General features: G+C 39.1%; 1 protein-coding gene across 15 annotated transcripts in view; it reads left to right on the top strand.

Moving 5' to 3' along the window:
• The window catches only part of MCF2L (MCF.2 cell line derived transforming sequence like), a 143174-nt gene that overhangs the window by 72208 nt on the left and 50986 nt on the right, over window positions 1–19980 (top strand). For 14 of the 15 annotated variants that reach the window (XM_072341270.1, XM_072341244.1, XM_072341216.1 and 11 more), the window contains 2 exons: window positions 12110–12193; window positions 18792–18906. In XM_072341270.1, the coding sequence (XP_072197371.1) occupies window positions 12110–12193; window positions 18792–18906 (199 nt within the window). Of the gene's footprint in view, window positions 1–213; window positions 254–12109; window positions 12194–18791; window positions 18907–19980 lie in introns of those variants that run through there. The other variant, XM_072341260.1, reaches the window with a different exon arrangement.

Here is a 19980-nt window from a genome sequence, read left to right as displayed (position 1 = left end):
AACAGTGGAGATATTATTTGCTGCTAATAGTGCAGCTACAGTCCATTGCAAAACTGAAAGCGTGTTTTGTGAAATAGGGACAAGCAAAAATTGCTTCCTTATTCTGGTGTTTGAATTCACATTTCCAGTTCTGTTTTCTGGTTTTGGTATGCATGACTACTGCAGAGGAATAGCAGAGAGAGCACACAGGACTGATGGACTGGTGTCTAACCTGCAGTTGCTGCTTTTAAGATGTCAAATTTAAATGAAACAGGTATGTAAAGAGTGGGGTCTTCTACTTTGTATTGCTAATTAAATTATCAGCAACTGAGTCACCAAGAGCTCTGCTTCTCAGCAGGGCTTCTTGTTACAATGGGTAATACCTGAAGGCATGCTGCTTAAGGGAAATGAATGAAGGATGTCAGAAAGATGAAGCTTGAAGGTGTGGAGTGATGGAAAACATTCTGAGTGAGCACCGATCATTGCGTGCATTTCTATATGTGCAGCGTGGGAAGGAGCAGTTCTAGGAAAATGCATGTTATTATATGAAAGAGGGGATTTCTGTTTTAAACTGCAGAACCAGGCAATGCTTGGTGTCAAATCACGGTGATATTGTGTGTTTTGTGCTAGGATGATTTGTATAAATTGCCGGATTAAAAATAGGGTGCTTTTATCTGTATGTGATTATTGAGAAATAAGTTAGCGGGGCTGGTTTTGTTAGCAATTGCCAAGACTCACTTTTCATCTTGTCTGCCACCACCTTTTGAGCATGTTCATGATGACCCTATTGGAAGATTTCATTCTCAGAGCTTCAGAAGGGTGTTCCTTCCTCCGCTACTCTGATTTTATTTTTTTTTTCCTCTCCATCCCAGTGCACTATTCATGATGCATGTTTTGTTTCCAGTCAACAACAGGGAAAGAATAAAAGCAGGGTAGAGAGATCAGATCTTTCTGTTCTCAACCATTGGAAATTTTCATAATTTTGCAGGAGAAAAAAATCTTTGGGGGGAATTCCTATCTCAGTACCACTCACGGAGTGAGGATAGGGAAATAAGAAAAACGATGTACAAAATGAAAGGAGAAAATGGGTATGAAGACTGTAGGACTCAGTTCTCTACTCTGATTTAAAAACTTTGCAGATTTCTGTGAGCAACTCTGGTTTTCAATATGTGAATGGGGATGAAAGCACCTCCCATTTTGTAGACGCATTGCAAGTAAGAGTAAGGCACGTCCCTCTCCCTGAGGTATTGGATCCCAAAGGAAGTCCCACTGGGAGATTCTTCTGATTCCCTTGTAGGTAGGGAAAATGTGGAACAAAGGCTGGAGTTCCAACAGAGGTCTCCTATGTGTGTGTGTAGTTGAGAGGCGTGTCCTTAAATTTTGGCTCTTTCATTCATTTTTGAGGTGAAATTGGGCTCCCTTCTGCCTCTTGATGCAGATCTCATGCATGGGAGAGTTGCACGTTTGGAAATGAATGGGATGAATTGTCAGCACTTGTAGCTCAATATTGAGAATATTGTCACAGAATGGTCTGTTTTGAGAGAAGATTTAAAGATCATCTGGTCCAACCCATCTGCCATGGGTGGGGATGTCTATCACTAGATCATATGATAGATGACATACTAAAAAACACTTATATATGGAAAACTTATTGTGGATATGTGGGAATGGATCTCTGCATGTGGCAAAGCTGTTGTTAACATGAGACCTTTAGAACCCATGGAGGGTTGTGAATAGCTCTGAGCAAACTAATTATGGACTGACTCTTCTCAAAAGCAGTGCTACTTCATTATGATACTGGGCTGTTTCTTTTCTTGTTCTTTAAAAATGTTGTTTCTTGATTTTGCTATTTTAGTTCCATTTCCCAGAAAATTGACATACTGTACAGCAGTAAGCAGACTTTATTTTTAGCCTGGCATACAGCAGGTATGTCAACATAACTAAATTTTACCCTATTCTAAATTCATTTTTAAAGTCAGTGTACTGAAGTTAGGACACAGTTTAGTTTGCGTGAGTTCACTTGTAAGGCCCTGGTATCTTTTCTGGAAGTTCATTTTCAATTTCTGAATTTGTAAATTGGGCTTGGGGTCTTCCAGACTGGGGAATTCCTTCAGAAATACAGAGAAGCAGAGGTTGGATGGTACCCCTGGGAGCCGCCTCATCCAGCTTCCCACTCAAAGTAAAATTAACATCGAATTTGAAGTGATTTTCTCAGAAACTTGTCCATTTGAGTTTCATACATCTCAAAGGGTAGAGAGTACCCAGCATTGCTAGCCAGTCTGCTTCAGTGCTTGACTACTCTTGTGGTGAGTTTTTTTCCCTTGTGTTGAGTTGAAGTTTCCCTTGCTGCAACTTATGACTGCTCCCTCTCATCCTTTCGCTGTGCAAAGCTTCAACTAAGATATTCTTTCCATTCTAATAAGCAGTAGTAATATTTTCAAAAATTGTTTGTCTCCTTTTTTTGACACTTTTTTTTTGACATCTTGACACTGTTGTTGGGAATATTAACTGTTCTCTACTTGGATGTCTGGCCAGGTTTTTAAAAGTAAATACTTATTTTAACACTGCTGATATGGCTAGTTTTTTGTTCTGTTTTTCTGTCTGTTTTAACTTGCATTCAGTCTCAGAGGAGTACCCTGCTCCATTTATGGACAAATGATTGCTTAGAGGAGAATGCCCAACAGCAGGGAAGTTCAAGCTCTACTTTCTCTTTTGCCTCTTTACTGCAAATGATGAATAGGAGACTTTGCCTCTCATCATTACCACGTTATCTTGGAATGAAAGGACCGTTGTGTGATGTTGGTTATTGTTGTTTTCCCTCAAATGTTTCTATAGTTCCTGTTTCTCAGGTATTTGCCTATTAATCAGATATTCAGGACTCCTTTCATTTCCAGGATAGTTTTCTTCCAAATGTAGCCTCATGCGTTTCTGTTTTGTGCAGAAGACTCAGTCCTGGGAAACATAAGAGCAGTAGTTCACAGCATTTTATTATTATTTTTAAAGACCATGGTTTTTGTAAAACTTAATGTCACAGAGTTTGTGGAATTGTACATCGGAGTAAATGATGTATCTGTTTCCTTCTTGGTTGACATAGTAAGTGGATGTTGGCTTCAAGCGCTGAGCAAAGATCTTGTTTTACTTGAGACAGTGGGCCATGACTCCTCTTAATGAACACACAACAATTTGTTACATTTTTTTACATATGCATCCAGTACTTGGTGAATAGAAAACATGGCCTTTTTTTATTCCAAGATGCTTAGCTATATCCCTGTATCCCTTACAAGGGCAAGCTTCTAAGAGAGCTATCAATCTGTGGACTTAAAGTGTAGCAAAACAGCCCCTCAAAATAGAGCTGACATCCATTTAGATGTTTCATTTATAGAAACATAATCTAATGTTTGTTTAGGGTTGTGTTCTTTCTGTGGCAGATGAGAGAAGCTGAAATAAATCCAAGAAATTATATCTTCATTGATTTGTTTTGCACAGTCAGTTTCCATCAGAAATAACCCACTGCTTACAGGGCCAGAGCTCTATTTAGCAGAACTTGATTAGTCATTACAGCATTGTGCCAGATTCCCAGATTAGATAATGAATGGATGCTTAATTTGAGATCTAAAATAGGTGGAAATGCATCTCTAAAGCAAAGGAGGGGAGGAATAAAGCTTCCTGTTAAACTTTCAGCATGCTGCCTTCAAAATGCTTGATGTGAGAGGCAGAGCTGGCTGTGTGTTGGCTGTGAGACCCTGAACCATATCTTCCCTCTGTATTGCCAGAACCAGTTAATAGTGGTGGTGCTTGAGAAGAAATGCATTGTTTTTCATCTTTTAAAGGCCATTAGACAGTAAGGTGTAAAGCTGCTCCATTACCAGTTCTGTCACTGCTGTTTGACGTGAAACAGCCACTTTGGCCACCAGCTGGTCAGCCATATCTTCATAAAGCCATCTGTAGACAATCTTGGGTATCAGGTAGCTGAAGGCTAGCACTTCTTAGCTGAATGTTTTCCTCAGCATCAAATAAACCACTTCATGAATACTTGGCTCCTCCTATGCGTTCACTCTCACATCCGTGAAGTTCTCAGCATTCCCTTTCAAACCATTAGTTTATACACTGTGGCACTGTGGAGAAGTGTGCTTGTGTCCAAATACCATTAAATATATTGTTTGTTAGAAGTGATTCAATTCATCCTCACTTTCATTGAAACCTACATGGCTGTTATTGCAGTGTTAAACTGTAGAGCTGAACTTAAAGTCCTATTTTAGTACTTCAAGCAAAAATGCCACGTAGGGCTATACCACAGCAGTGCTGGTTGGTAATACTCCTGGAACATGTGAAGAATATCTTCAGAACAGCTGCTTACAACTATCTTCTACCAACCTACTGTTTTTTAAATGGGATTTCCACTTGCTAATCAAGGCCGAAAGCATGCCTTCTTTAACATCTTATCTTTCTTCCAAAATACTGCTCAAAACCAGGTTCTATTTAGTAGAGTTTCCAGGTATTTGTGCATCTGATCCTGTGAGTGTTCATTTCTCAGTTAAAGCTTTAGGGTATGCTTTGAGATGTGTTATTTTCTGTAGGGTTGGCTGGAAGTTAAGGATTGCACTCAAGAAGTGTCCTTAGTAGACTGCCTGAGAAGTTATCTGTTTTAGGGTATGTGCTTAAAATGATAATAGGCCAACAGTTCTTAAGCTGCACTGAAGGGGTCTTAAGATTTGCAAGTTCTGTTTTACAGCTGGTCTTTCTGGTTGCTTTATTGATTAGACTTTCCCCCCCCTTTGCAAGGCTTTAGTACTTAGAAAGCCAACTGCAGGTAATAAGATTTAATGCTCTGAGATAATTATTATGGGAGTTCTGCTAAGTCTAACACTTTTTAAAATTATATGGAGGCTCTGTGGTAAAGTACTGAGCAAAATGTATCTGGGTCAATCACATTCTTAACGCTTGAGTGTTTGCTAGGAAAGTGTTCTCTGCTATTCTGTCTGTATCTGATATGTCTGCTTAAAATATCCTTTGCTTTTTGCAAAATCTGGTCCTTGGAGGTGATTTTAAGTAGCTCTAATGCTTCGTAAGTATTTTTATGCTGTGCTCTCAGTACAATGTGGAATATTAAGGACTTCTAATGCTGCAGTTTTGGCAATATCTGTTCAATGTATTTTGTTGGCATGGTTCTTAGCAGTCTGAAATCATTCTGCAAGAACAAAGAAGTGCTTACTAGCAGGCAGAAGTTAAGTTCAGGCTTTCTTCAGGACATCTTGAAAAGGGTGTGAGACTGTTGTTTTAGCAATACCATGTCACATGCACTACATGAATTTTTGCTTCTGCCTCGTGGGTCTCTGGGACAGTCCTGCTGTCCCTTCTCTCTGCAAGTCCTCTTTGCTGCTGACAAAGAGTTATGATATGAGGTGGATGTGTGGTGTGATTCCAAGTTCCTCATCTCAGTTTAGGAAGGGAAAATTAACATGTCATGAAATAGCGCAAAGAGCATCTCTTTTTCACCAAAATAAACTAGATGTGCTTGAGTACCATATAGAGCAAAAACATGCTGAAATGAATCACTCTAACTGGTAATTCTTCCAGATTTCATACAAGAACTAAAACTTTTTCCCCCTAACTCTGTATCTGTTATCTTGGTTTAGATTTTCCTCAAATATAGAGAAACATTAGATCTTACTGATTCCTATGCTGAGTTCCTAATTACTTCACAGATTTTTTTCTAGTTACAGATTACTTAGTGTTCAGTCACTCCTGTAAAATGACTACAGAGTATGTGCGTCAAGTCCATAGATGTGACTGATGAAACAGATTAAGGTGTTGTTTTTTGCCTTCTCAGTATTTTGTATTTCTGTTACACACAGAAGAGAGAATATTTTTTCCAAATGTTGTGCTTTAAGGTGATCTTATATAAGCAAACTAGAGCTAAGAATTTTGTTGCCTTCTGCAGAAGAGTGGTGGGAAAAAGAAAAAAAAAGAAAGACAAGTACATCTTTCACGGTATGTAATAAGTTCTCAAATCCAGGAGTTCTAGAGACACGTTTGACAGCTAGCCAAGATTTTGCTTTCTTTCAAAGTATGCTTTTGAGCAGCTGTTTCACTATCTGAGCAAAGAAAAAGGGGACTGCTATACTTCTTGTCTTTTCATGCCGACTCAGCAGCACTGTATTTGCTGTACACTTCAACTGTTTTTAAAAGATGGATCAGTGATGAATCTCCATACATGAGATCAGACCATCATCCTCACAGTTCTGTAGATTGCGAGGCGCCAAAGCTCCAACCCTGTGATCTGAAAAAAGAAACAGACAGACAAGTTTGTTTGTTTTTCCTGAAACTGCGATAATAGGATATGAGAATTACTTGAATGAATCAATATTTTGGTATTCATCCATGTAAGAAAAGATTTTTGTTTTTCTGTTATTGCACGTGTAGGGGAAAGTTATTGACCCCCGTATTTAAGTAGAGAAAGTGTTTGTTCTTCTCTAGATATGATTAAAAGAATGAAGTTCTCCAGTTTCATTTTAATTGAATTATTTAAATATAACTAAATTATGGGTTTTGGAAAGTGCTGCAGAAATATCGTGGGCTCTGATCTAAGCAGTCAGGAATTCTTACTCAAAGTGCCTGAGTGAGAATTGAGCTTGGAAGTGATGTTCCCTCTATTATGAGACTTTAGATTTTCTCTGACAGTACCAGTTCTGAGTCTTAACTCAATTAGATCATTAATCAACACTGAAAATGTATGGGATTACAGAGTAGCCTGTTGTATCAGTGGGCTATTTAGTCATACTACTGTGGCTTGTACTGTAGCAATAGGCTGTACAGTTCCCTGTGTCCTTGACTCCCATGCTAAGGCCTTTTAAATTATGCTCCATTAGCATAAAAGGAATCGGGAGCCATACAGAAAACAAGCTGATGTTAACAAGGCCACTGAAGTGAAAATTACATATAGCATGTTTCAGTTAAAGGTGTCTTAACTTGAAGATTGTTTTTTGTGCATCAGGGTTTTTGAAATTATTGTTTCTGACTAGGAAAAAAACAGGCAGCGTAACTTTTCTGTAGGCTTTTCTAGTAAAAATCTTATGTACCTATATCATTTGAAATATTTATTGGATGCTAATGCCCTATGAAGCTATTTGTAGTGTTAGGTTGCTTTATTTCTGTTATTCCTAGTACCTGAGATGCTGGAAGTGATGATGAATTAGCATTTCCTGCTTGCTAGTTCTCCATACATTTTCTCCAGAAAGTTGAGAGAATGTGGTTTTAACCAGATAGTTGGGAAGGAAGTTACTGTCCTTAGAAGAGGGGTTTGTGATTTGCATACAGATTCACAGGAATTAGTGTCTTGCATTTTCTGGCCTTTTAGTTTGATGACAGCTTAGTCAAATAAAATAAAATAGAAATGAGTTCTTCCATGGGATAACTTGAGCTGGTGAGATGCTGATCCTTTATGTATGTTTCCATGAGATACTCGTAGCCAGGTTGGATTGATAACAGTGAAAGATCAGGGCAGCTTGGTCAGCAGCTGTTAGGGTTCAACATACCTAACCATAGAGCTTGCAGGAATCTCTGTGGAATCATAGAATTGCTCAGTTTGGATTAGACATTAAAGATCGTGAAGTCCAACCACAACCTAACTAATACTACCCTAATTAACAACCCTCCACTAAATCATGTCCCTGAGTACCACATCCAAATTGTTTTTTAACACATTCAGGGATGGTGACTTAATCACCTCCTTGGGGAGTCTATTGCAGTGCTTAACAACCCTTTCTGTAATGATTTTCCTGATATCCAACCTAAACTTTCCCTGACACAATTTGAGGCCATTTCCCCTCATCCTGTCACCAGTGAGACCAACCCTGCTCTCTCTGTAAGCACCTTTCCAATACTGGAAGAGAGCAATAAGGCCTCCCCTCAGCCTCCTTATTCCATTTTAAATTTGGAGAGCTGTTATTATGTTTTGATGGCTTTCTTAGTTTCACATGTTGGAGTGTGGAAGAGGGCTGTCTTGCCTAGTTCTGCTTCACTGGCCCTTCCTGCTCTGGGGGCTACACAAGAGATGACTGTTGGTGCTGGTGGTTGGAGGGGGAAGACGGGTGGATGAAGAGACAAGAATGAGGAAATGAAGAGTTTGCCTTGGGGCTAAGAGAGATGAAGGGACTGTTCTAAAAGTCATTATCTTGCAATTATATTTACCAGATGGGAGGATTGCTATAATAAAAAGATTCTTCTAATGAAGACCTCTGTCATAAAAGACAGCTCTTTGGGTGGGTAGGCTTTACAGAGGAATCAAAAACAAAACTGATTGAGAACAATCATACTTCTTTAATTTAAAGCATGCATTTAATAGAGAAGGTCTTGTCGCATTTTCAGGACAATCTTGCTGGCTCAGCAAGATGAGGCAGGAAAATGATTTTACATTACTTTATGGTGCGTTACTGGATTCTGTGCTGAAAGGCATAATTGGGTCCATGTGTGTACAAAAGCACAAACAGGGTGGCTTTCAAGCTGATGTGAAGTGATAGCCATAGGATTTTATACAGAGATACTCTTAAGGGTGGTATAATTCCCACTGGCTTGGTGGGAATCAAATTAAAACCATTACAAGTCCTGTTAAGAGACCTTCTTCAGCGTAATGTCAGTACAGTTTGCTTAAACTCATCTCTGGTATTCTGTTGTATGAAAAAGGTTTTTCTTCATGTCAGACTAAATCTGAATGAGATAAGCTTTAGTTTGGTTATAGAAGTAAGAGGAGCCTTATCAGTAATAAGAGAAAACCTTGACCTGACTGGCACTGACCATTTCTTAGATCCGTTTTTCTTCAGGGACAACTCAATTATGGATTACCTTTATGCTCTCACAATCAAACTGTTAAACTGCAATTCTGCTCCACTTGAGATGTAGGCAATTGCTGCTGATCTGGTGTCTGACCTCTTTAAGCCATCTTCCTCTCTTATAGACAGAGACAGTGCTATTAAAGCAAGCTTTCAAATGGAGTTAGAAGATAGTTTAAAAATGTATTTATTAAGAGAAACAATCTTTTCTATGTGAAAAACGTATACTTAACGGACCTCTCTGTATTAGTAAGATGATATTTCTGTCTTCTCTTAGATTCAAATACAATAGCTCTTGTGATTTTTTTCATCTTATTTTTTTTAAAGACCCTCTAGGTGTTGGCTTAGGAAGAAAAATCTTCCTGTGTTCCCAGCTGTTGTGTGTTCAGTTTTAAAATTCAACTTTAAAGAGCCTTATTTTACAGTTTATTAGCAGCTACGATACCAGATGTGCTATGGATCTTGAGGGCTTTATGTTAAGCAAGCTACTCAAGAAATCTCTTTAAATGAATGCTTCAAGAAAGACCGGGTATTCTAGCATGCTGTAGTGTGAGCATCTTTTTCACATACAGTAAACCAAACTCTTGGGTATCTGTTTGAAAACAGCATGTCAGATAGCCAGTGTGATATTAAAAATAAAAATAATCATGGTCTGCATGAATATTGTTTCATGTAAGTATGCCCTTAAAAATGCCTTAGAAAACAGATTTCTTTAGTAACTATTTTAATATGCACTTAATTAGCTTCACTAAAATGGAAATAATCCCTGAAGAGCAGAGCAGGTGGCGGGTTCTCTGTTTAAAGGATATTAAAGACATTTAAAGGATTTAAGTATATAATTTTCTCCAGGTCTGTGAGCCAAAGGAACATGTGCCCTCATAGACTGTTCAGCACATGCAAGCTTCCACTGCCTTCTAGTAAGGACACCTTATATCCATGTGCTGATGGAAAAACTTCCTGCAAAATCAGATTGAACTCCGACTTTTGAATAACTCTTTATCTTGGGGGAATTCTAGATATAAAGAAAGTAATGTGGGGCAATGAATTTCAGGGCTTTTTCCCTGAAAGGAGATGCAGTGTTGGATGGGCTCCAGGAGGCTGTCAGTCTGTGTGCAAGCGTGCTGGTTGTTAAGTGTGACTTCAAAGTGAGACTTAAACCTTGGGGAGGAAAGTACTGTGCTTCCAGTGAAAGTGTTTGATCTCAAGGCTGTGCTAGTTGCAAAAGCTGTTGCTTCTGTCACAGAGAACAGGGGACAACCAAAGTAGCGCTTGTGTCTCTGCATGGCATGAGTTGGGACAGTGATGTAACAGATCATGCGGGCATGTCAGGAAGTAGTGATCCTTATGTGTCTGAATGACATAATGCTGAATTTCCCTGACTTATGAACATCTTGCTTACTTGAATGTTATGTACCTGACATTTACCTATGGATTCAATACATATATAATGTATAATGTGCATATGTGATAGCAGCAAAAATTACTTTTGCCTGTGACTAGAGGTACATTATGGAGTGCTTGCCTTTTTCCTGTCACCAACTGGAAAAGTTGACATTGATCCTATCATACAGTATGTTCAAGTAAATGGCTCTGCTTGTAGGCACTGATTTGCAGAATCGGGGTCTGGCTTTAACTTACTAAACACTGCTGCATGTAAGCTCTTTGTATTAAAAATCACGCTAAAAACAAAATCTGTTTGCCCTTGGAGAGGGAAACAGAAATGAGTTGGCCGTTTGAGCTTAAACTTGTAAATGATCTGTTTCTAGTTTTTTAAGACATTAAGATGATGACGTAACTGAAGGCCTTGGAGAAATGTAACTTGACAGCTAGACCTAACTACTTAGGGATCTGACTGTGTGGTATGCAGAGGTCTTCTGGTTCAAGCAGCAGTTCACCAGATGCAGAAAAATAGCTCTGACTGGTGTGACCTTGACAGTGATCACGGCTGCTCCAATGTCGGGCTGGCAGAAAGGGAACAGAGAAGTTCTGTTTCCCATTATAAGCTGGTACTTATCTGAAAGAAGTAACTGCAAATTTTTGGTGGCTGTTCTCAAATAATTATAGTTCCTATTATTGCGTGCATGTTAGAATTGCTCATAGGAATAGCAGGGAAATCCCTACATTTTTGACATTTGAAAGGTCTCAGTAGGGGGTAAATCCTGTCCTCTAGGATCAAGCAGTATTTCTGCTTGATCTTGTACTTCAGGGCTGGTAACGTTTATCCCTATACTGTGTCTGTATATGTTTTTACTTATACTTTCTGTGCATGTAGTTGAGTGTTAAAGTTGAGTGTATCTTAGTGGCACTTAATGTACGTTAAAGAAAGAAACTTCTTTATGTAATGGTAGATTAAAAGAGATGTTCCAAACCGAGCAATAAAAATGCTAAGTTATTCTTCCACTGCTTTTCAGTGAGGCTAAAAAGATAGAATAGTTAAAGTATTGGCATTTCATGAGTAAAACTTTGTTTCCTTGCCAGAACAAGGTCATAGTTCAGTCAATGAGACAACTCTGTCATGCCTTGGCAATGGAAGTCTTTATTGCGGTCAGAAGACTTAGGTTTCTGCTTGACCTTCTCCTTCTAGAGAAAGTGCCTCAGCCAAGATTCTGTGGCCAAAAATTGAAAGCATTATACTTGGCAATAAGCTGGGGTAGAAGGGCCACATGAAAGGTGAGACAAAGCTTTTACATGGTTGAATATGCATATATGCACAACATGGGAGCTGTATGTCCAGTCCTGTCTGGCCTGCCATGCAGAACGGTGCAGAGTAACAAATGTTATTCACCAATAAAATTTCCCTTTGGAAGGCAGTGATGTTTTCCATTGCTGCATGCTGTTCCTTCCATAAGAGCCACTGAGGATTTCGTAGGTGCTGGAGCATTGGTCAGTGTCCAGGAAGTGTGAGACAGCTTCAGCAAGGGCTGGCAAGCTGGGTGCCAATGTGTTCCTGTTCATTTTTCATATGAGTTGAGAAGGTTTTAATAAAAATATTTGGTATGTAAAATCTCACTGTTTAAGATTGTTCCTGAGGAATATTAACTTCACAGTGTTTGGTTCAGAGACAGGCAGTATACCTTTCAAATGTCAGCAAATACACATGACTTTTAATTTTCATTATCAATATGCTTTATGGAAAGTTGATGAGAAATTTATGAAAAGGCAAATATTTGAAAGACTCCCAGTATTTTCACATAATTTATCAAAGTTAGGCTGTTTCCTGGGTGTTAGTATTGTAATACTAATTTTTATTTTACTCGCTGTCTGCAATTTTACTATGTCTTTGTTTGTTTTTTTTCCCACAGATGAAGTCATGTATCAGGATATCATTCCCCTCTATGCAGCAGATATTCACGACCAGTTAAAGAAGCAGTTTGCTTATCTGTCAGGTAAGACTATGATGTTCCCTTAATGGACACCACTCGTGTATGGCAGGGCCTGTTGGGATTTCACAGTTTCTGACTTCCCATATAGAAGAAATCTTTTCTTTATGAATGACTCAGAATAGGCTACCAAGGTTTGTTACTACAGAAAGAAGTTATTTTTTGTTTCTTAGCTTTGTTTCTTTCTTTTTCTTAGTGAAAATTTTAAATTATCCTGGCTCCTGGAGAACAAACTAGGATGTGGTGGAACTGAGGGTAGGATGAAAGACTACATGAGGAAAAATTGTGGAATCATAGAATGGCATAGGTTGGAAGGGAACTCATAGTCCACCCTGTGCTATGGCAGGGCTGCACCCCCACCAGCTCAGCTGCCCAGGGCCTCATCCAACCTGGCCTTGAGCACCTCCAGGGATGGGGCACCACAGCTTCTCTGGGCAGCTGTGCCAGCACCTCACTGCCATTTGAGTAAAGAATTTCTGCCTAACATCTAAACTAAAACTCCCTTCTTTTAGTTTGAAGCCATTCTCCCTTGTCCTATAACTATCAGACAACGAAACAAAAAATCGATCTCCCTGTTTGTAAGCTCCCTTTCCATAGTGGAAGACCACAGTGAGGTCTCCCCAGAGCCTTTTTTAAGCTGAGTAGGCCTGAATCCCTTATTTTTTATTTTTATTTTTTATTTTTTATTTTTTATTTTTTCTTGATAATAGAGTTCTCCAGCTCTCTGTTCATCTTCATGGCCCTCCACTAGACCTGCTCAACAGCTCTATGACTTCCTCATGCTGGGGGCACCAGGCCTGGATGTGGTACTGTAAATGGGGCCTCAGAAGGGCAGAGTGAAGAGGGACAATTGACTCCATCTCTCTGCTAGTAACGCTTCTTTTGATGCAGCCTAGGATATGGTTGGCCTTCCAGGCTGCAAGAGCACGCTGTTGACTCATGTCCAGGTTTTCTCCCATCAGGAACCTCCAAGTTCTTCTCAAAAGAGCTAATCTCAAGGAGTTCTCTCAGACTGTTACACATGAGATTGCCCTGACCCAAGCGACACACTCTTTAGCCTTGTTGAACCTCATTAGGTTCACATAGTCCCATTTTTTGAGCCTGTCCAGGTCCCTCTGGATGTCATCCCTCCCTCCTGTTGTATCAACTGCACCACTCAGCTTAGTGGTTAATGGTACATTCTATCCTGGTGTCTAGGTGGTTGATAAAGATGTTGAAAAGCACAAGAAATAAAGAAGGAAGTACTAAGGAGTCTAGACGACTCTGATCTAGAGCTCTTTGAGCTAACCAAGCCCTTGTTGGAAGCAGGGAAGCACAGTGCAAATGTGCCAGTATGTTGTGGAATTCTTGTAGGCCTATTCCTACAGGCCAAGGTGCTGTTGGATCTGCTATCAGCTTTAATACTGAAGCCCAAGCTAACACCTCAAACTTGACCAAAGCAATATTTGAGCACCACTGCCACAGGTTCCCCAGTAGTCTCAGTGCTGGGCTACACATGTAGCTCTGGAAGGGGTTTTCATATTGGTATTGCTGCCTTCTTTCTGCAAAGAAAACTGCTTCTAGTCTTAAAAAATGTCTCTAAAAGCAGCACAGTTGTATTTACACAGTGGAGAATGTATTTGTCCTTGGACTACCTTTGTCAAGTAAACGATGTGTTTATGTGCTTGCAGGCATCAGTTGCTGAGCTTGGTCAATCCCAGTGCTGGGACTATGACTAGCTGCTAATGGGTGAAGGGAGATGATACCTCTGCTTGTTGATTAGGCTGACAGATATCTGATGAGCTGCCAGCTATTTCTGTTGTTTTTTTTTTCCCTTGCCTTCCTGTATGTAAGACTCTTGAAAGTGTGCAGCAGTGAACTTACTCTCCCTCTCCCCTTTGGAGAGAGATCATGAGTAGCTTTGCAGGGCTACTCTGCCTCCTTCAGTGTAAAGGCTGAATTTAGACTGTGACTTCTCTTTTCCTCTCTGTTTATTCCAGCATGAGATGAAAAGGAATGAAACTATGTCTTGCTTTTCTTGTTTAAAGCTCTTAAAATCTCACTCTACTTGCAGGTGATCATTTATTGCAGTTTATTCTTTCCATGTAAGCTGGACTAATGTGGGTCTGTGGTAGCTATTATTTTCTCTGTGGGGTGATAGAAATGAGAATTTGATATGAAGTTGGGTTTTCACACTCTTATTTGAGATGATGGTATGCAAGCTACAATTCTTTTCTCACTTTTTTTTTTTTTTTTCTTTAACCTTTCTAAGCTTTTCCAAGTTTCTCTCTTAAACTGGGGTGGAAAAAGCAAAAAGCTTATAGTATAATGTCATTCAAGAACCAGCCTATCTAGGCAATTGCAAGTAGTGTTTACATTTTTATCCCTCAGAAGTATGCAGAGAACTAGTGATTACAGTCAATGAATAAAATCTCATGGAGTCCAGTGGGAGTTTCTTCACCCTCTAACATTCTTGAGTTCACACAGCCACAAGCATCATCAGCACTCATTAAATCTGCTGTGCAGTGGAGCTTAGTGAGAGCAGCCATTCATCATTCTATTTTATTCAGTTTAGATGTAAGGCTTGTATCTCTTTTAACTCAGTTATTTGCCTGAGATAGCAGGACAGCTGTATTACTGTGGGCTATAGCTATATTCTATTATGATTGAGCAATTTGACACGCATTGTCATTTCACTTTGAAATTTAATTCTTGTGTCTGAATACAATACTACAGAACAGTGAAGGTTTATTTCCTGTGCTCTACCAGGTAGTGTTGATGTGGGCTCTGTGAACAAAGGAACAGAGTTACCATTTAGACACACAATCTATATACAATTTATTTGTTCTAGCAGTTGTGCAAATAGCTTTGCTGAGACACTGCTTAAGATGTTCACTGTGTGTGAAAGGGGCATTTTATGAATATAAATAAGTTGTCTTGCAAATAAAATGTTAGAATGTGACATAAAATGCTTTAAAATGAAGGTCTCTAGATTACCAGTACTTCTAGAAGGTAGCTTCTTTGGCGATTTTCGGGCCTAAATTAGGATCACTTCTCTCTTTTCCTTTGCAGGTACAAAGTAATCCACATCTCTCGTTCTGTTAGATTATAACACAAACAGTACAGGGACATCAAAGTTAGGCTTAAAAAGAAACAATGTAAAACAAAAGTTCACAGTTTTTCAGCAAACAGCCACAAGTAATTGCATCAAAGTACTGCACTTCCTGTTGATGCTGAAGGCTCCAGCTGATGCCCAGCAGTGTGTCTGCCATCATGTGTTCAGATTATTGTTAATAGGGGCAAGTTCTGGACAAGGTTTTAAATCTGTCATTCACAAAACAAGTTCATAAACCTGATGTTAATATTTTATCTCAGGTACATAACAGCTGATTACTTTTTTCTTTGGAGCTTTTTCTTCCTTTGGAAGAAGATGGTTATTTTCAAGAATTGTTGCTACTCTTAACTGCTCCTTATCTGTATCAGCCATCTCTTTCCACATACCCAAAAAGACAGACCTTTGCTATGGGGTTCGCTGTTCCATCCATATTACTTCCATTAGTTAGCATTTGTGCAGCCACTTTTCTTCCCCACAGCAAAGGTCTTTCTGCCTCTTTTCTTTATTTTTTTCTTTAAATCATCTCCAGGGACACTGGAGTGTTCATTCACAGCTCTCTGGAAAATACATTTCTTGCTCACAGTCTCTCATTTGCATTTTATATTTTCCTATATGTAGATATATTGAAATTAATGTAGATGAACAAAAGGATAGAGACAGCTGTGTATATGCATCTTAAATCATATAAGTTATGTAATGTGCAAATGACACGTTAGGCCACTGCAAGTACTGAGCCAGCTTTTTAATCTTGCTTTCCTTTGAATGCCTTTTCAAGCATTGCACAACTTCAAATAACAGTTATTTGCATTAAAGGCAATATGCATGTATTGCTATTTATAGTTTTTCAGGCAACTTGCATATTTATTAATAGTTGTTTTTCCTGCAGTTGAGGAAGTTATCATTGCTACTAGCTTTCAAAGTGCCTAGTAGCTTTGGCCCTTTAAATTATGCTTGTGAATGACATGCTTCTCCTTGCTCTCTGTAACCTTACTTTATTGTCAGTGCTTTTGATCTTTTCTATTGAAATGATGTGGAAATCCCTCCCCGGTTCAACTGCTTCATGGGCACTGAGTCTGTAAAATTGTTTGAACTTCTACGTGAATTCAGCATTACATAGCAGCATTTATTTTTAAAATTAAGCATGTTTTTTTGTTGCCCATATGGCATTCAGCTTATATGTTGTGTACTGACAGTAGAAGAGGTAGAAACGTAGCAGTTTGTCTCACTCAGGTGCAGACTTAATTGCGGCTTAACATTCAGAACACTGACCTCTCAGTCTGTAGAGATTTAAAACAAACAAACAACAACAACATCAAAAAACAACAAGAAAAAAACCCCTTTTCTTTCTAATCCAGTATACTTAATGCTGATCAGCCTGGGCAAAATGCAGCTTTAGAAGAAATACAAACCTTGTCTCTCAGGGCAGTGCTTTCTAGAGCAGCGTGTCTCTCACTTGTGGCAGTGTACTTCCAGTTGTGCAGTATCATCTATTTCAAGTTGGTATATGAAGAAGCCAAGCCACTTTCTGCATTGAAATACTGAAGCTGAAATTATATATCGAATTTATGAAGGAGAACGCATCAGATAAGCTCTTTGCAGCTGTGAGGTTCTGGTGATGAGAAGCACTTGAGCAGCCCTGGGAGGTATAGGTGTGCCCAGGCATCCTATCAGGAAAATATAAGAGTATTGGTGCTCAACTGTGTACTAACAGACAGGATAGAGTTGCCCCCACCCATGATAACTGATGATGAGTGCACTAGAAATGGAAAATTGACAGGCTGTGTCAAGGCAGGATGGCTTTGCGTTTCCCCTTGACAATTAGTGGTGGTCTGGGAACTTCCTGAAAGTCACGCTCCATGGTTCTGCTTTTAGGCCATGTCCAGCAAATGTATTGTTCTTTTTCTTTTGTTTCACATGGCCTATTCATTTAAGTTTATAGAACAAAGCAAGTAACCGGGGGAAGACTAAAAATAATGTAGAATGATAACTAAATATATTCTACAGAGAGCAGGACACTGTGAGCAATGTTCATTAATGTGCCTGAAAAATGCTTCCAGTACAAACAAGAGAGGAAAATGCCTTGTTCCTTAGAACCCGGATAGAGCAAAATAATAACAATAACAACCCCAGATATTATTATTATTATTATTATTAAACTTACATTTGTGTTGTGAGCATCTGTGTGGCTAAAAGTAGCTCCCTTAAATCTGTGTTGCAGTGCCTGGATGTGTCATACAGGTTGTGTTTGCAAACTCATGGTTTTGTGTACCAGTTGTTTAAATGAATCCAAAGCATGCTATTTTTTGATGTTTGATATCAAGAGCTGCATGGTGGTAGCACCATATTGCCTTTAACCAAGTAGATGCAAGTCAAATTCACTGTGTATTAATGTGATGGTATCGTTTGTGCTGTTGCACTTGTAGCTTGTGAGGGAAATCATAGTTTACTTTATCAAGTAAGTCCAAGCTCGAGTATTTCTGCTTTTTCTGGTGAGGCTGGATGCAGAGGCACTTTGCAGCACGCATTTTCACAAATCACTAGCTCTCATGATCAGACAGTGCTTGTAATGTGATTTTACAATGGATTTATACAAAATGGTCAAATTTTAAGGCCATAAAATATATACTTATCATTTTGACACAGTCATTTTTGTCTGTTTTTCTTCTTGTTTTCAAACCACCAAGTGAAGATAATTTTCCAGCAGTGTGTCTTCACAACTCACCCAGCTGTGAACTTCATGCAGCTGCTACAGTTCCAACCTATCTCTGTGAAAAGATATTTGCTTAAGGATTAACATCACCTTAAAAAAGAATGATGAAAATAATAACGCCATTGTGGCATATAGAAAAGCGTGTGAAGTACATTTAAAAAGCTGTGGTGCAAGCATCAGGTGAAGTACAGATAAGGTGATCTATCTGCTCAGCAACCATACTGCAGCATAGACACTTCACTCTGCATTACCTCTTGTAGGTAATCTGAGAAGCTGAGCAGGAAACCTCATTTAAAATATCTTCCTCTAGCTTGTTTTGCCACCTCTTCTAGTCTGTCCTGAAAGCAGAGCAGGAGAGAGGCTTGCAGGAACTAGTCAAGTTGAGAAGAAGGTAGAGTTTGGTTCAAGATAGAGATTTGCCTGAATTTTTTATATATACATATACATATATATATATACATATATATATATATATTTCCTAAATTAGTTATTTTTTCTCCAGATGAGTTGTATCTACTTGCCTTTAGCATTTATCAGATGAAAGATGTACTGCCACCTGGTGTCTAAACTGTGTTCACGTGAAGCAATGTATAGAGAGGAAAAGAAATCTTATGTGGTGTAACAAGTCCTTTCCTATAAAACTTTTTAATCTCAGATGACTAGGCTGTTCAGAATACATAGAGTCCACTCTGAGCACTGCTTAAAGGAAACAAAAAGTACAATAGTTTAAATACTGGGAAATTGCAGACTAGATAAAAGGATCTAAGCATAAACACACTTGCTGCTTGTTTCTTTTGTAGGTGGAAGAGGGGAAAATGGATGCCCTGTTATCACCTTTCCAGACTACCCGGCTTTCAGTGAGATCCCGGAGAAGGAGTTCCAGAATGTCCTGACCTACCTGACCAGCATTCCCAGGTAAGCACCTGTCTGGTAGGAAATACTCTTATCTGATAAAACATTTCTTCATTTCAGCCATTCACATCATGGGGAGAAAGTCAGGCTTGGTATTTAAAGAAGCAGCGACTGTGGCTGGTCAGTGACAGTTTTGATTAACTGTGATCTGCCTAATGTAGCTTTTAGATTAATTATGTATAGTGCTATTTACAGTTCATCAGGGCATGAAAAAATTACTTCCTTGTAGGCATGGATATAGGTACTGCGATAGAAGTTGTGTTCTTGTTTCATTTCTTTGCCTTCTGGATCCTAGAGTGCAGTGTGTTCTGTGTTTTTAATTGAAAACACAGTTTTGGCAGAAGTTGCTAATTCCTGGTTGTTACTCCAAATGTTACACAGCGTGAAGGAGAAATCCACAGTTACATATGGGGATTTGTCCTAACTATTTGTGTTCCATTTCATTGTCATACTGAATATACAGTTTCTGTACCACTTCCAAATATTTGAGTGGTGGTGCCAATCAGGTCCAGCAATTAAACACAATTGCCTAAAGGGGGCATAGGAGTATTCATGGTAATGATGGTCATGAGAGTAATCAACTCCTCATCAAAACCTGTGGTCTTGCTGGAAATCTGTTAGAGAGCAAAACAATGGTATTCAAGATCCTGATAAAGGTGAGGAAGGCAAGTAGTGGAGTGGAATACGGACCCTAAACTCCAGCTTGTTTAGGGAACAGGTGGAATTCAGTGGAAGGCAATTCTGAAGAGTAAATCTGTGGTTGAAAGCTGTGAGGTTTTTAAGAACAGTGTCATCAAAGCACAAGAATGATATGTCTTGAAAAATGAGTCAATGAGTGACTATCTGGGCTAAATGGAAAACTTGCGACTTTGTGCTGCAGTGTAAAAACAGTATTCAGGAGGTGAAAGTAGTGACAAGCTACGAAGGACAAATACAGAAACATTGCCCAAACACCTAGGGGCATTTTCAGGCAAGTCACAATGCACCTGGAGCTGAAGAAGGAACGAGGCATATCATGCCCCATGCACTCCGCTCCCAAAGAGAAGATTATTCTGCTGCATTAACAGTATAGGAATG

This window comes from Excalfactoria chinensis, chromosome 1 (assembly GCF_039878825.1).
Source record: "Excalfactoria chinensis isolate bCotChi1 chromosome 1, bCotChi1.hap2, whole genome shotgun sequence".
Lineage (NCBI taxonomy): Eukaryota > Metazoa > Chordata > Aves > Galliformes > Phasianidae > Excalfactoria > Excalfactoria chinensis.
The sequence above is the reverse complement of the archived record's forward strand: the minus strand, read 5'-3'. Positions and strand labels throughout refer to the sequence as shown.